The sequence below is a fragment of the Carica papaya genome, chromosome 9 (assembly GCF_054855325.1).
Source record: "Carica papaya isolate Zhongbai chromosome 9, ASM5485532v1, whole genome shotgun sequence".
NCBI classification, from domain to species: Eukaryota; Viridiplantae; Streptophyta; class Magnoliopsida; order Brassicales; family Caricaceae; genus Carica; species Carica papaya.
In genome coordinates this window covers 6,338,479-6,355,107 of record NC_142317.1, presented here as the reverse complement: position 1 = coordinate 6,355,107, position 16,629 = coordinate 6,338,479, and the positions used below count along the sequence as shown (strand labels likewise).

The window sequence follows — 16,629 nt, the reverse complement described above, 5'->3', positions numbered from 1 at the left end:
ACCTGTAATTAACCATCTTTATTTAGGTAATCATATTTTTCCCTAAACCAAATAGCTCTAATCCCAATCCTATCGTGGCCTTAATGTTTTTCTCAATATATACAACATATATATATATATATATAGAGAGAGAGAGAGAGAGAGCATTAAACTAGGTATCTTCCTTTGAGTGCCAACGCATGAGTCAGAAGTAAAAAAAAAAAAAATTATTAATTTATTTAATAATCATGATACAAGATCATTTTCTAAGTTAGATCATAAAACATTCTCATAACCCCTTTTAAGATACATACAAGTGTTGCGTATTATAATTGGTAACTAATTTCTTGATAAGTTTTATTAGGAACGTGTATTAAAGGTGGTCTAAGTTGGAATTACTTTATTATAATATCGTTATTATTCATTTTGTAAAAGACGTATTGCAAAAACACACAATGTTTTTCACGTTTATAATTTGTGAGCTATAAATGTTATGTACATACATATATAATTTTGGTCACAGGGACAGAAGTTGCATATTTTCCTATTAATTACGGCAATAGTTTTATTTTTTTTTTATCCAAATAAGTACTTAATTAAAGATTGCAATTGTTAGTGTTATTCCATTATCAAATTACTAAAAAGTTACTAATCTAAACACTGTAAGAATTGAATACTCGTAATATTTAATTATTAGAAAATATCTAAATACCTGGTAATTAGAATACCAGAACTTCTGGTTTAACGTTTACATTTAGGCTTAATTTAGATCGACTAAAAGGTGGGTAAAGGAGCAAGAGAAAGAGCTGATCTTGCTGCTATCTCGGATCCAAAGAATCAGAACTCTTGTGCTGCAGAATCTGCATATATATTGTATATATTATATGAACCAGAACTACCAACCTTCTGGTTTTTATCATTTCTACGTTGTCTTCTTGTGCTAAGAGATTTTCCTCTCTACCTCACCGCATATAATCATCATCAAATATATAAAGATACTGGCGGAAAAATGAAAACATATTGATCACATTAAAAAGTGCCCATGTTTGACCGGAAAATAACATAACTAGTGCGCAACATCCATGTCAAAATGTAAACGACCAAGTAGTTGGTAGTGCAGAGCTCAGGGATATACCAATGAGGATTGCAAAAGCAACAAAATCAGAGCTGAACAAATGCCCAGTGATCCTGCAAAATTATATCTTTGTGAGAAATTATTTTACATTTCTATTACTTACTGAGCTGATCAATAAAATTTACATGGTGAACTTTTTATCAAAATATCAATAAAAATAAAAATCTCCACAGCACAAATATAATTTATCTACCTCTTTATACCTACACCTCGAGTATGCTGGTAAAACTAAGATATGTACTTTTGACTGGAAAAAAGAAAAGAAGCCAAAAAGGGTTATAGACAACTAGGAACCATTCAAAAACAGGGATCTGCTATGTAAGTATTCAAGGTATATTAAACACCAACTAACAACCCAATATTTTCATCGTACACATGCATTTGAATTGCCAAAAGGAACTAAACCATAAGCCTTTATCATCTTGACAGACCGTACTCCTGTACTTCATTCCTGAAGTTTCCAGGGGACTTTTTTCCCCTATTGTCGTATAATATCCACAGAGCTACATTTATAGATTGTTACTACAATGAAGTATTTTCTTTGAAACAAATTCTGTAAGGAAACATAAAGATGCCAATGGTGAAGGCATCCCAAAAGAAAGGGAAAAATCAAAACATTAACCTTCAACATATTTTCGCTTTAAATCCCACCGTCAAAACTCTGTAAGTCAGTTCTAAACAAGGAACCCAATTTTTTTACTTCATAAACAATGCTGGCAGACATAGATTACCTCAGCAGAAGTCTGTCCAATGTTGTTTCTATGGTAGAATATGAAGAATATCAACCTTCCTTCCTGTAACCAAACTACATATACATTAGAATCATTTCCTTCTTGTTTGCAAGCAACTGCCATTTATGTTTTATAACAAAAACAATTATTTTTCATGAAAATAACTGCCCAATTAATCAATATGTTGAAGAATTATATACTTTCTCTTTCTTCGATCAATTCCAGGTGGACCAGTATTTCTCATATCGTTCTTTGCAAGAGAAGATCCAGGAGGTATTGCATATTGCATTGGAGAAAGAGCTGGAGAAGAAGCAGTTGCCATAGCAATAGTTGCAGCTGGCACAGGTGGGATAGACGCTGCGGGTGGGGAAGGACCAGTAGGTTCAAGAAGAGGCCGCGGCAAAATGTGTTTCAGTCTGTTGTTTCTGTAGTTCTTCCAAAAGTAGAACTGCTGTCTGTGTGCCAATTCCTAAGAGATTACAAGTGACACCAATTTAGTTCAGAACACACATCAATGTTTCTTTTTCAGCAGAAGTAGAATATCATCTATGAGGAACCAAAGAGTCCCAGCAATGTACAAAACTATAAAACAGAAAGTTAGAGAGCAAGAGCCACCAATGTAAAACTACACAAAATAGAAAATTACAGTAGTGACTCGACCAAATATCAACGACCTCTTCCAAGTCTTCCACATCAAATACATTCTCTCTCAAAAAAAAAAAAATCTACCTCGCAGAGGATAGATTGATCTTCAAACAAAAAACTCCTAAAGATCTGGAACAGATGGTCTCTAATGCTAGCAAAATTAGACACAATGCTGGAATCTCCTATTTCCTTCCTTTCAAATAGTCCAAAAATGGCATGAGGAATAAGAGCTACAAACAGGAGATCCTCAGTTATTTTATCAAAACTAAGGGCAACAAGAACACTCACTTATTCCTCAATCTCTCTGTCTTGAGGTTTCTGCAAAGATCAATGTGCCATGATATTGAACAACACCGCCCCACCCCCAATCACCCAAAAAAAAATAACAATCTGTTTCTGCCGCTTCTTTCTTCAAGGTTAATTTGTGAATCATCAGAACATATTTCTCCTTGATAAAAATGAAATTTTCATCCCTTCAGGCCATCAAATGAAACAAGAAGTTTCATTTACATGTGAAAACATTACATAGATGCACACCCCATACACTTGCAAAGAAAAAATTGTTATGATGGTGCAATTACATGGGAATATTACATATAACACAGGCATACACGCCCTTCTATATGTGCTTCGGGCGCATTGAATTGTTCTATTTAGCATTTAAAAAGAAATTAACACAATAATTTGTATATATTATTATCATGAAAAAACTAAATAAATGAAAACACATCTAGACTGATTAATAAATAAAATAATTTTTATTTAATTAATTTTAACTATCAAGTAATATTGCTATCTAAATAGCTTGAACTAATGAAAAAATACCGCTTATCACCATCTTAAAACATCAAAAATCAATATTGTGGAATAAAGAAGTCTTTATATATATATATATAAAGAGTGAACCTGCGTACAAGGACTTTACAAAGCTACCTGCTAATAAAATTCCCAAGATCCTTCAAAGAATTGACAAGGTCCATTTCCCATCCACAAGAGGAAAATTAATGAGGTACAACCTATCAAAAATATTCCTAAATTCTTTGGTACAACAGTTTGAGAGGCCCTGAAGACCGTCCAAAACTGACAAGGGTGATGCAGAATGGGCTAGCACTAAATTTCCTAAATAATTGAAAATTATAATTATATTAAATGTAACAGATATACTATTTAGGAATCTATTATTATATTATTTAGGAGTACTATTATAATCTTAGTAATTTAGGACTTCATTCTTAGTAGTATTTTTCTATTTGTATTAGGATTAGTATTCATAATATTATTAGTTTAGTTTCTTATTCTCATTAGGATTAATATTCTTAATTCTACTAATTTATTATTTCTTAGTTTAATTTTATTTAGGAAAAATTACTTAGAAATCATTATAAATACCTTTCTAATTTCACTTATTAGAGCATTCAAGTATTCAATAATAATTTTCAGAATTTCTCATAATATATTGTATGACTCAATCAATTCTTAGGTCTGATGCCTAAGAACCCCTAGGTACGATATCTAGATTTTTTTTTTTTTTTCCAAATTCTTAGCAGACAAATTAACTCTAATTTGTCCTACAACACAAGGATCATGCTAAATCACCCTAAATGACCCAAGACAGATACCACAAGCTCAAAATCCTTTTACAAAAGCTGTCTCCCAAGACCTTCACCTCTCTTGTACAAACCACTAAAAATCCATGAGAGAGAGGAGTTCTTACACCTAATCCAAAAGATAAAGACACAGCCCCTTTCAGGCACTTAACTGTATCAAGATTATCAAAGTTTCACAAAATGAAAATACCAACTAAAGCACCCATACAATGAGATTAAACCAACTCACCTCCCTACTAGTCCACAAACTTCTTGACCAAATAATCCTCATCTTGTCCATCTTCGTCTCTTCAAAGTAGCCAACTCCCTTTTCCATTCCTTTGACAAATCTTTAGTTATAGCTCCCTCACTCTAGTTGTTGAAACCTCTCACTTTCAATGAAATAATTTGATCTCATCATTGAAAATAGTAAGTGCTGCAATTCTCTCATATCAACATTTTGGCCCTCCAGCCATAACTTAGAGAATACTCAAGTCTCTTAAATTCCCTTTTTTCTTAGAAGAAAATAAGTTTCATTAAAGAACACACAATCAAATTGATTCCAGCATGGTGACAAAATCTCTAACTTTTTTTGAGACTACAAGATGACAAAGAGGAAGGAAACAATTTCCCATCATCTTTTTCATTAAGGTCTATGCTCCCTGAAGACTTAGGACCAGAAGTAGCAGCTTAGATATAAGTCTTCCAATTTTAAGACCTCTTTGAGCCAGTAACTCCTTCACCTTGCTTGATAGAGGAAGTTTTCTACTCAGATTTAGATAGATTGGCTTGACAAGACCAAGATCTGGCCCAATAGCTAACAGGTCATAGACCAAACTTTAGAAACTTTCTCCAACCAAGATGGGCATGCTGTCATCTCTACCATCCCATATACTAAACTTAGGTCGTAGATTGAGCTAATTGCCAACAAGATCCTCCATTGGCCATTCATTTCAGTGCCTTCAGCGATCACTAGTCTTAGATAGCCCCCTCCATTCTTCTCCTTAAGCTGCAGGTGACTACCCAGTGAGACCTCTACTCTAGAATTTGTTGGACCTCATATCCAAAAGAATTCACAAAAAATTTGAAAAGCCATCTAATTTCCTGGTTGAAGAAATGAAAAGAAAAATTCAGCTTAACACCATTCTCAACGATCCTGAGAATGTCTTAAACTTCAACCTCTTGAAACTACACCAAGAGATTTCTTCTCCATCACCAAGAATTCCTTGGTGGGAGAAAAGGCATTGTAGTAGCTGAGAAACACTCAATCAAGCAATCATCCAGAAAATGAGATGGAGAGAATTTTCTGAACTTAGAAAGTGAGAGCATTCCTAGATCTCCTTTCAATTAAATGGAACTCGTCAAAACTACAATACTTCCTCATCAGTTGAAAAGAAGACCAAGGAAAGAAAAACAATTTGGAAGACATTAAATAAAAAAAAGTAGTTTGTTCCTATGCATCTCCAATTTCCCGTTTTAACAGGCATATTAAATAAAAAAGTTATTGAACGAGACTCCAAAGGCATTAGAATTGGACCTTGTTTCCAGGATGCGCCATGGCATTGCGGAAAGTAGGGTTCTGAAGAAGTTCAAGGAAAAAAAGGCAATGCGGATACCTGTAACCATCCTATAAGATAAGTACTTAGATAAAAGTAAAACAAACCAAAAAAATATTTGATTCACAAGGTAACAAGAAGATCAAATAAAAACACCTACTTAAGAGACAAAAAGTCAATGAATCCTACAAAGTTTTCTTGCTTTACAAGAAAATCTCTATTTGCCTAAAAGTTTGAAGTACTCACTAGACTATCTTCCAAACCCTCAATCCCTCAAAAGCTCTCTTATTACTGTCATTCCAAAAGAGCAAAGAAGTGGGCAAAGGAATGACAACTAACACACAGTTAAGCTCACTAAACCAAAACCAACTGGAACCAGCTAACCATTGACAAAACATTACACTTGCTACCAATTCCAAAGGCTTTTTAAGACTTAGCATCTAGCCCAAGAATATAAAAAATTTACATAATTAGTGGATGTGGTTAGAAATAGATGGCTTAACACTTTTAGTTCTTCAATTTTGGATCATGACACTTATAGATTGGAAGATTTTGGGAATGTCATTGATCTCTTAATTGATTTGTTAAGTTTTTTGTACATGGGTCCTACCCCCTGGTACTTATAATACTACACTTTTTATCTCAAAAAAAAATAATGGATGTGGCATCTTGTTTACAAAAATAACACTGGTTCACCAGAATTTTTACTTGTCCTCAAACTATCAATGGTTAAGATTCTCCCCAAATAACCTCCCCAAGTAAAAAGGGGAACTCTAGGAAACACCACTTTTTAAGACATAGTCAGAAGCTATGTCTCTCAATTGGTTAATTGATCACAACCATCTTACAAGAGATTTCCAAAATATTTCCCAGTTCACCCAAAACAGAAGATTTCTAAGTTCACCATCCTCCAATTTTGACATAATAAGAACATCCTAAAAGCGCCCAAAATATCAAGACTTTCCACCTCCTGTTCCTTGCACCCGACAATCTCCTTACTCCTTTCTACACTACCCCCATTCCAATAATTGGTTGCACACCAAGTCACCTTTTCCGTTCTCTAAGAAAATGATAGATAAATTTCTCAAGGTCATTCATCATGTCATATTCCAGCAATGGTGCCACAATCACCAAAACAAGACAAAAACTCCATGTAAGGTTGTCAATCGAACTCTTCAACTCCAAAGCAGCACTTGCTCAACAAGATAGGGCACTGGTAAGGTTAAATATGTTACTTTGACACTTGACGTGCATGCCAACATTTGTGATCCAAAGTTAGATGTTGTGCTCTATGATAATAAAAAGAAGATGACAAAAAATCTCAAGCTAGAAGTTAAAATAGGGCACTAAGATGGAACTACTTGCTCTTGAATGTCTCAATCTTGAATATTTTTACTAGTACTAATTAACCAATTATTATCTTTTTTAAAAATTAAAATATCAAGCTTCATTTACTATAAACCTGCCATGTCTTGTAGCAAAGGCTAATATTCGGTTATGCAAGACATTGTCATAACTTCCTCAAAGACTTACATTATAAATTTTATGTATTCTGGCCGTTGCCAGTATTGGAGGTATTTCAAGTAGCCAATGAAAGCTTCATCTTCGAAATAACGATTCTGAGCCAGATCTGCATTAAAAATTTAAGGGCCAAGATTCAAGAAATAATTTGTAATCAGAACACCACTAAATTGAACTTATCAGGAATATGGACGCGGTGAAAGAGAAGAAGACCAAAGAAGAGGAACACTGATTAAAAAAGCAGTTTACTGACTAAGAAATTTGCTCAAGTTACATACGTAGAGTCTGCATGTATACACACATAGAGATGTAAGCATAGAAGTATATATTGGTCATGTTAATTTGAGAAGCTGTCATAAAATCAAGCTAGGAATACATCAATTCTTCCTCATCGCCTAAAACTTCAACATGATCTTAGTGAATTAAGAGTTGGAAATGCCAAAGAAACACAGACTGTTTACTTATTTATTTTTGCAAAGGAACAAGAAAAAGTTGGGTTGTTTATCAATTAACACCCTCTATGTTCAATTGTGAATATATAAACCATAAGCTTTGGTATTTCACCATCTGTTCAATTTTGGTCAATTTTAACAGGACTAAAAAGGATATTGCCATATTATATAGTTTGTTTGATTGATTTATAAATTTTGTTACATGTAACCAAAACCAATCCTTCCGAAAATCACATTCTCCCTGCTTTTCAAACACCCGGCTCTCTCTCTCTATCTTTTCAAAAAAGAATTTCCGGTGTTTAGTTTTTTTTTTGTTTTACATAAAAATTTCCAGTGTTTAGTGATGCCAACATATGAAGAGAGTAAGTTATTGTTATAACAACCACACAACACACACATCAAAATAAAAGCAAAAGAGCAAGAAAGAATACAAATAATTTTTTCACAAGTCTGTGATATGCCTACTCCATGGAGCCAACTACAAAAACTTTTCGCTATTGAAGCAGCACTCTTACAACTACAGTTTCCTCTATATATAGCAAGTGGGAAATCCAATTTTTATAAGAATATGCCCCTTATAACAAAAAGCTGCCTAGGCCCAGAACAGCATACCAGAAATCTTCTGTAAGCCACAACTCAACAGAAGCATGATACAGATGGTACCTGAGAGGGTGGGAGGGGTGGGGGAGAGCAGTGAAGCCGCTGGTGGTTTTCCCCCTCTGTTTCATTTTTGTTTTTTATTAAAGAAAAAGATTTCCTTTTGATTTTTGTTTCTTTAGAAACACAGTGTGCTGGTATTTTCAGGCTTTTCGATTTCAATGCAATAGTTAGATTAGGTTCAGTTCAGATGCAACTTTTACACTTTGTTGAAATGGAAGTATCATTAGGTTAAGTGTAAATAAAATAACAAAATATAAGTTGACAACAGTATTATTTATAATTTGTTAAAACAACCATATTTTAACAAATGGTGTTATTTGATTATTTCTAAAAGTTTGAGGTCACAGTTGAAAATACAAGATGTTAATTGATTAACAATCCAAAATATTAGGTGCTGTCGGACGTTTCTTCTTATATTTACTGTTAATTGATTAGCAACCCAGAATATTGGGTGCTGTTTGACATTTCTTCATATATTTTTTGTCAAGGAAAGAATTTCTAACTTCAGTGTTGTTGTCTAAGACTCTGACAAATCCCAAGAATAAACACCAAATTCCTAAACACTTACAGGCCAAAGGATCTTGAAATCTCATTTTAAAATATCATTGCACTTTACTCTAAACCACAAGATTTAGATGAAATCCACAAGAACAACTCTTGAATCATTGAAAACAGTGACAAAAGTTAGAATTTAAACTAAAGCTCTTTCCATTCTTTAAATGAATAAATCATCAATAAGAGAACCACATTTCCCATAACTATCCTCAAATTCCTGAAGAAATAACAAGAAATGCAGAGCTCCCTAATCCCCAACCCTTTTTAATTGTTACTCAGATTCCAAGGTGAGAGCAAGGAATTAAGCATCAAAAGCTTCTAAAAGTTTTTTTTTTTTTTTTTTTTTTTGGAGAGGACTTGGGAACATATTTTTACCCATCTAATTTATGTTCCATGATGATGCAAAAATTTCTATCCCATACTGCAGTAAATGATCTAATGAGAAAAGTACTTCATGCAGAATCACAGCAAGTTTCTACTATAAACTTACAGTGGATGTAGGTAGGATTGCCGAGACACTGAACAAATTCCAACTCAAGTAAAAACCGCTGCCGCCCATCATCTGGATCCTTGTATATGTTCTTTGGTCTGAAAATCATCTCATAATTTCTTAATAAAATTAAAGCTAAACTGAATAAGATCATTATGAACTACAGAAAAATGGTGAGAAATAAACAAGTAATTTGCATATAAGAACTAAAAAACTCATAAAAGAACAAAAAGTTTCTCCATTCCAATTAAAAAATCTTTGTTCTCTTCTGTTTTATTCTCCAGCAACCAAATAGAGATAATCGAGATATATTGAGAGCATTAATTAAAAAAAAAAACTATAATGCAAAATTGTAAATTTAAAAAAAAAATCAAATGGAGAAAATAACAGGAGCTTACGAGGAAGTATTTGTAATCGCGTCATCACTTTCTTTACTGGATGCCATTAAATCCTTCAAGAAAAAAGGAATAATAAGAAAAAGAAATATAATCATGCATATAAGAGAGAGCTACTCTAGAGATGCAGTAAATTAAATACCAACAGTTTTCAAGCAGACATATAATACGTGTCGTTTTATATATACAGAAATTATAAACACTTAATTAAGTAACACTGCAAACATAGGCATAACTTTATTAAAGAAGAAAGTATAATCTGGATAAGTGATCAAGTGAAAAATTTGCTCTTATATACATGTACATACTTATATAATCCCCACACTAAAATGAGAGAGACTGTGGCAAGATAACATGTGCTTTCACAAATCCTGGTGTTGTAACACCCATAAAGATTAAAATAAAGGAATGCTGGGACTCGTCAATAATGGGTGGAAGAGGATGAATTGAAGAAGAGAAGGTTATAGTTGGTAGCTGGAGACGGTTTCAGAGACAGAATAAAGGAAGGAGAGTGAGACCCTTGCTGCAGTGCCACTTGCAGGGGGGAGCTGCTACTGAAAGAAGGAGGGTGTCACCAACAATGGGCAGAACGGCAGAAAAGGAAGAACTGAAAAAGAGATGGAGTTGGAGAGTAAAGTGGTGGAAAGTTTGAGAGAAGAGACATCGACAAAAGGGGAGAGAGACAGTGAGACTTGAGAGTTGAGATGGAGTGATGTGTTCAGGTTTTTATTTTCTTAGTTTTATATCTCCAATTGCATTTTTTAAAATATCTTTCATATATAATCAGGTCGAGTTCAAACGAATTTTTTATTTATAAAACTAGACTCAATCCAATCTTCTTCTTTCATCCAAGAAAACCAAAACTCAATCTGGCACACAAAGAAAATTAGCCTGATCCCATCCTGCCTGACTTGAGATTTTCTTCAAAAATCATTAAAAGAGTTGAAATGGATCCTTCCAGATCCAATGGCTCACTGTTTTTTCGTCATCTCAGAATTCGTACTTACTCTTTATCACCTCATGCAATAAAGAAAAATATTTTGAAGGAAAAAACTAGATTCACTTAACCAATAAAGGCAGGTTTTTTAGATGAGAAATTCGCAATGGCTAAACCACCATTTGCCTGGGAAGACAAAACATATCCCAGCATACTAAATTGTCTCTTGAAAAATTTCCCTCTCAGACCATAAGAAATTCCCTATTATCATCTCTACCTCAACAAGCACCCCCTTAGAAATGCTAAACAGCAAGAGATAAGGACTACAGTACCACTTGGAGAGATCACACCACCGTTCCAATACTAAAAACTCCTAGAGACCCAACTCGCCACTGGGTACCAAAAAAACTGAGTCCGAGAGTTACCACCAAGCAGAACGCCAATTGTAAAAGATCAACATAATCACATCATATCGATGAACCCCGCAAGCCTAGAACAAAAGTTCATCTTATAACTTCAGTGTTTTCATTAATAAAATTACCCTCCGTCTTTCTTGACTCCCAGCTCTCTAATTCGTATTAGAAGTCAGTCCTATATTTCTATCAGAAGCCCTACTAAAACCCGCTCCATAACCTTAATCGTTATTGATCGACTCATTCAATTACATTACAAGAAGTAGATAACGAAAGAACCATAACTAGAAGCAGCAAAGCAATTGAAGTATCAGGCATCAGGCATGTTCGAAACTCATTCAATGCTGTTCCCTACTCATGAAACTTGAGAACATATAATCACCAGGAAATCAATTACATTTTCTAAAATTCCAATTGTAATATTAACGCATAGATACCTGAAGGAACAGAACTAAAGCCTTGAAAGCAAATGGACACCGAGCCGTTCCCTTCACGAACACAGAAGTAATCCCTAGCAGAAACCTTTCTTACCTCTTCTGAACTTCGACCAATAAAACCTTTTAAAAGATTGCTCTATGCCCTAATTTCCCCTTCTGCATATTTCAGCAAAAAGCTCCACTACGCGCACACGCTCTCTCTCTCTATCTCGTTTTTTTTTTTTCTGTCGACTCTCAAAGGAAGAACATTCCCCTCAAATTCCTTCGGTCGGTTGTCATTTTTTCACTTCGCTGCGCAGATGCCTTCCTCTCTTTTTGCTGCTCTCGGTTTTCCTTTTCCCCGCGATAGCTTTCTCCTTTCAGATATCAGACTTCCTCTCTTCGTAGGCAAAACAGAACATCCTCGGGCCTCTCAACATCCTTCTCTTCGGAGGCTTCTCTCAGGCGCGTCGCTTGTTAAGTGTAAAGAAGAATCTTTTGAGCTCTCTGGCGTGATGTTTCTTTCAATTGCACGAACCTAATTCTAGACACAAATTGTTCGAAAATAAAATCAATACCTATTTTTTGGGTCTACTTATATAGTACGAGTGAAAATTGGAAACAAATCTAAGGTATTACGATACTAATATTATTTACGTTTTTTTTTTGGAGTGAAAATATTATTTAATATTTTATTTTGTGATTTATATGTACGTGAAAGCTTTCGTATCATAAAAAAGTGAAATTAATTTTATAAAAGCCAAGAACAAAACTCTGACCGAAAACACACCCCATCTATTCATACAAAATGCGTATTTTGTTTGAGAATTTCTTCATTAACACAGAGAATAATCGTCTCAGTTCTTGCCACAGGGGGATTTGAACTACTTTTTTTTGCTTGATAGTTTCATTGTTTTGATTATTTTATAGAATACACTTGAAACTTAATAACATTTCAAAATACCTAGCCCGTAATCAACACTAATTTAGTATGATCTGATTACGATAAGAATATTTGTTGAACACAAACATTAGGGCATTTGTTGAATTTGTTTTAGAAAATATGTATTCCCGTATATATACAAATTAATATATCAAAATATTTAGCTTACAATGAGTAATAATCTCATTATAATAATAAAAACATTTGTTCAACATTAAATTAGGGCATCTCGTTAACGGGGAAAAAGATATACTGTAAAAAGAACTCTTATCTAAATTCTATATCATAAAACATCCCTTAAATTAAAATTATCCAATACTTTTAAACCATGCAAAACCAAAAATATCAGACAAGAATCCATAACTATAAATCCTATCTGCTACAACATTTGCATAACTGCCTCGCCTCTGGGCGATCGAAAACGAACGCAACATCAATTATTTTAGCAGGCCTTTGGCATGCAAATACAATATGAGGTTTTCCCTCTCCCTACAGATTACAGAAGCAACAACTGCGGTCACACCATAAACCATCAAGAACCGGTGCCTTCTCACAATTGCAGCTGCTACTAATCAAGCTCCATTAGTATGGCCTGTATCGCATGGGACGCCTAAACCTGGGAACCCTCCTGCATGCCCACACTCACTAAGTTCAGTAACATGAATACCAAATAGTTTCTTCTTTATGCATGGATCAAGGAGGGCAAGGAAGCAATGACAAAGTTAAAACAACTAATGATATCATATTGATGGTGTTGACCGTGTTACCAATGTCAGCTGAAGAAAAATCACATGATGTTGCATCTTTTAATAAAGTTTAAACAAGATATTTACAAAACCAAGTTGGCAAAGACATTAAGTATCACGCAAACTAACAAAGCCGATGGTTTATTACGTGATGTATCATACAGCAGACAACAAAGCTGGTACATTGGTTATTATAAGAAATAATTATTTTCTGCTAACTTTCTATTACTTCTGATTTACTAAGCTTACATCATTATTGATGAAATGAAAAGCTAAAATGTTTTGGAAGAAAGAGACAATTGATGTTAGATTCCTTTTGTTATGCGGTAATAGACTGCTCTACTTACCCATAGCCATATGAAGGATAAAAAGGAGGAGACGGCATGAATGCCCTTGGGGTTCTAAAAAATGGATTGGGCCGTCTTCCTCGATATTGTTTCATCCCTGGAATGTTTGTTCGCTTTGCAGAGACCTGCAGATGACCCAAATAAACAAGCAAATATAATTTGCAACTATAAGTTACCCGCTAATTATCACAATACAATTAAAAAATCCACATACCTTCAACTGTCGACCATGCAATTCAGATTCATTCAATAACAGGGCATTCTGGACAGCATCAAGTTCAACAAACTCGACATAAGCAAATCCCTTTGGCTGGCCAAATTTATCAGTCAAAATTGTCACCCTGTTTACAGTTCCACAGGATTGGAAATGCTGCTGAACTTCCTCGGGAGTGCATGAATAGTCAACCTGAAGTAACAAAATATAAATAGGATAAGAACTCCATATTCTTTTGAAGTCTAAAACTGTTCAGAGACTCGCTACTAGTATACAAACAATAGACATAGTAAAATCTTTTTCAGCACCGCCATAAAAACTCCCACAAGCTATAAAATATCTTATTTAAATTATAACTACTGCCCAGAGGGCAAACCATATTGCAATAGCAGAAATTTCCCTTCCCCTTGGTAACTAGAAGCATGGACCAGTACCACATAATGGTTTGAACCTGTGACCTCCTAGTGGGCAAGAATGAGACTCTTTACACCTTGAGTTACACCTTGGGCTCAAAGCATATATAAATTACTCGTACACAAGGTTTAGCTTCCCCAATAGTAATTAAAAATATTAATAGTATGCCATTATAATTATTTCCCAGAAGGGGCCTGAGTATTCTGAGAGATGCATCCTAATTGACTGACGGAGAATGTGAAGATCCTATGGATATATTTCAAAACTAAGTAACATTTATATTATTAAAATGCTTACATATTATTTAAGCATTTACCTCATATAGGAACTAGTATATCTATGCTTACTAGTAGTACGAGTTTAAATTTCCTAACTTATTTAGTTATTCTCTTTTATAAGTTATTCAATTAATTAATTTTTCAAAAGGTAAGTTCAATATCTATCTTCTTTCTACTTCGACATTTCAAAATGTGGGATCAATTTTTCGTGAAATGTATAACAAGAAGATCCTAAAGTGAAGATATTTCATTACTACGAGATATTTATATAATTGTAATTATGTGTTATTAAGCTACTTAGTTTATTTTGGCACTGATACCTAAGGACTTATTAACGGTATCCTTTTATTATTTCTTATTTACTTAGGATCTTATTAGTGATTCTTTATAAATTATTCAATAAATTAGTTTGTTTTCCTCTCTAGCAGAATTTCCTAAGACAACAATTCCTATTTTCATTCTGTTATGATACATATCAATAGGGTATTCCACTATTTTTTTTATAAACCATTCCTATGATTATCATACAAATATTACCTTATTTATTTGATTATCAAAGGGATGAAATCAAACCAATCACAAAATTGTGCAAGAGTTTGTATAGACAGATTTAATGCTACGAAACAAATTACTATAAGAACCGCTAACCAACAAACTGAAACAGTGTAGGTCACACTCCACGACAGTTCCTAGGTTACGTTACTCATCAGACAGCTATGTCTCAAAGTGGAAATAAGAGCCATATAAATTATGAAAATCAAATCGATAATACGAGCGTTATGTTGTAAAAAGTAAAAAGCACCGGAAAAGATTGTAAAACCTCACATTACCAACATAAATGGATCGAGAATCCACTTCCTCTTTTTCTGCCATAGTTGCTGAACCACTGGAGGTATCTTCATATGCATTCAAGAAAAAGATGGAAAAAAAACACCAGTCAAATTAACTACACTAAGAACCATTCGTAGAGCTTGAAAACTTGCCGTGATATTTAAGATATGCAACAAAAAATATCATGCATAAAGCTTAAGACAACAACTACCTATATGTATCTAATGTCAATATCTACGTAGAGCACTACCAAGTTAGTTAAAAACCAAGCAACGCCTGCATTATGCAAGTAACCAGAAATTTTCTTTCCATCATCCAAAAAGGACGATAAGATAATTCACAGAAACAAAAAAAAGGAAAATCAAGTTTTACAATAAATTGATTGATACAACTCTGCCGCAATCAAAACACAAGAAAAACAACCCTAAATCTGATTTTTGTTATACAGCACCAACAGAAATAAATATTAAGGTCAGAAGAATTTCATTCCACTAAGAAATCACAAATAGGAAAAACAAAAGAAAAAAACCTTGAACAGCGCCCATCTCCTTCTCAACTTTGGCCTGCATCTCGCGGAGAGCACCAGCTTCCTCCTCGATCTGTTTGAGACGTTTCTTCATGTCCTCCAACTCCTGAGAAACAAAACAAAGAAAAAATAATAGGAAAATTAGATAAAACCCCAAACGGGAAAGAGAACATGGAGCTTAAAGAAAGGAGACCTTTGAGCTAGAGTTGGGATCATGTCCATGGTCGTGCTCGTGTTCATGGTCGTGTTCCTCGTAGTCTTCGGCCACAGCAGACATATCCAGATCAGCGTCCATCTCTCCTTCGTCCGGGATCTCGCCTCCGTACACTTCGTGCTCTTGCTCTTCGTGTTGGTCCATCTCTTCCTATCTTTACTTCTTCTTTCTCTATCTCGATCGATCCGCCTTTTCTACTTGTCTGGTCTGATTCAGATTTGGGGTTTTTGAAGCTCTGACGGTGCTCGAGTTGATGTTGAGGAGGTGCTGCGAAGGGCTAGGGATTGGCGATTGCGACTAAGGATTTTCCTCTTTGGCTGAAATTTATACGCACACTAGACTGACTAAAAGAAATTCACTAGAGGCACTTTTGGATTTTACCTTCTCCTTTAAAAAATAAAAAATAAATAATAGTTCTTTTACCCTTTAATAATATTTTTAGAGACCCATTAAACATAAATTTTTTATTTGAACTTTACGTAGTCAACAAATTAAATTTTTTTGGTCATAAAATAATTAAATTTGTAATTTCTTGTTATTAAAATAATTTAAAGTATTTTAATTTTCAATAAAATAAAACTTTAAAATAATTTTCTCTAATTAATTTTTTTTTTTAACAAGTAGTTTATAACTAAGCAAACCCTA

At 34.0% G+C, this 16,629-nt stretch overlaps 2 protein-coding genes across 2 annotated transcripts; both read right to left on the bottom strand.

Moving 5' to 3' along the window:
* Positions 1–983: 983 nt before the first annotated feature.
* MED31 (SOH1 family protein) lies at positions 984–12,058 on the bottom strand. The gene is made up of 8 exons (XM_022049879.2): positions 11,493–12,058; positions 9,709–9,761; positions 9,311–9,408; positions 7,166–7,262; positions 5,614–5,692; positions 2,046–2,314; positions 1,846–1,908; positions 984–1,167 (listed from the first exon to the last, which is right to left on the bottom strand). The coding sequence occupies exons 2-7, from the start codon at positions 9,753–9,755 to the stop codon at positions 1,896–1,898; spliced, it is 603 nt and encodes a 200-aa protein (XP_021905571.2). The 5' UTR covers positions 9,756–9,761; positions 11,493–12,058; the 3' UTR covers positions 984–1,167; positions 1,846–1,895.
* An 842-nt stretch (positions 12,059–12,900) lies between these two features.
* On the bottom strand, positions 12,901–16,283 carry PABN1 (polyadenylate-binding protein 1). Its single transcript, XM_022050050.2, has 6 exons — positions 15,964–16,283; positions 15,774–15,876; positions 15,239–15,309; positions 13,722–13,913; positions 13,508–13,632; positions 12,901–13,042 (listed from the first exon to the last, which is right to left on the bottom strand). The coding sequence occupies exons 1-6, from the start codon at positions 16,126–16,128 to the stop codon at positions 12,997–12,999; spliced, it is 702 nt and encodes a 233-aa protein (XP_021905742.1). The 5' UTR covers positions 16,129–16,283; the 3' UTR covers positions 12,901–12,996.
* Positions 16,284–16,629: the final 346 nt, after the last annotated feature.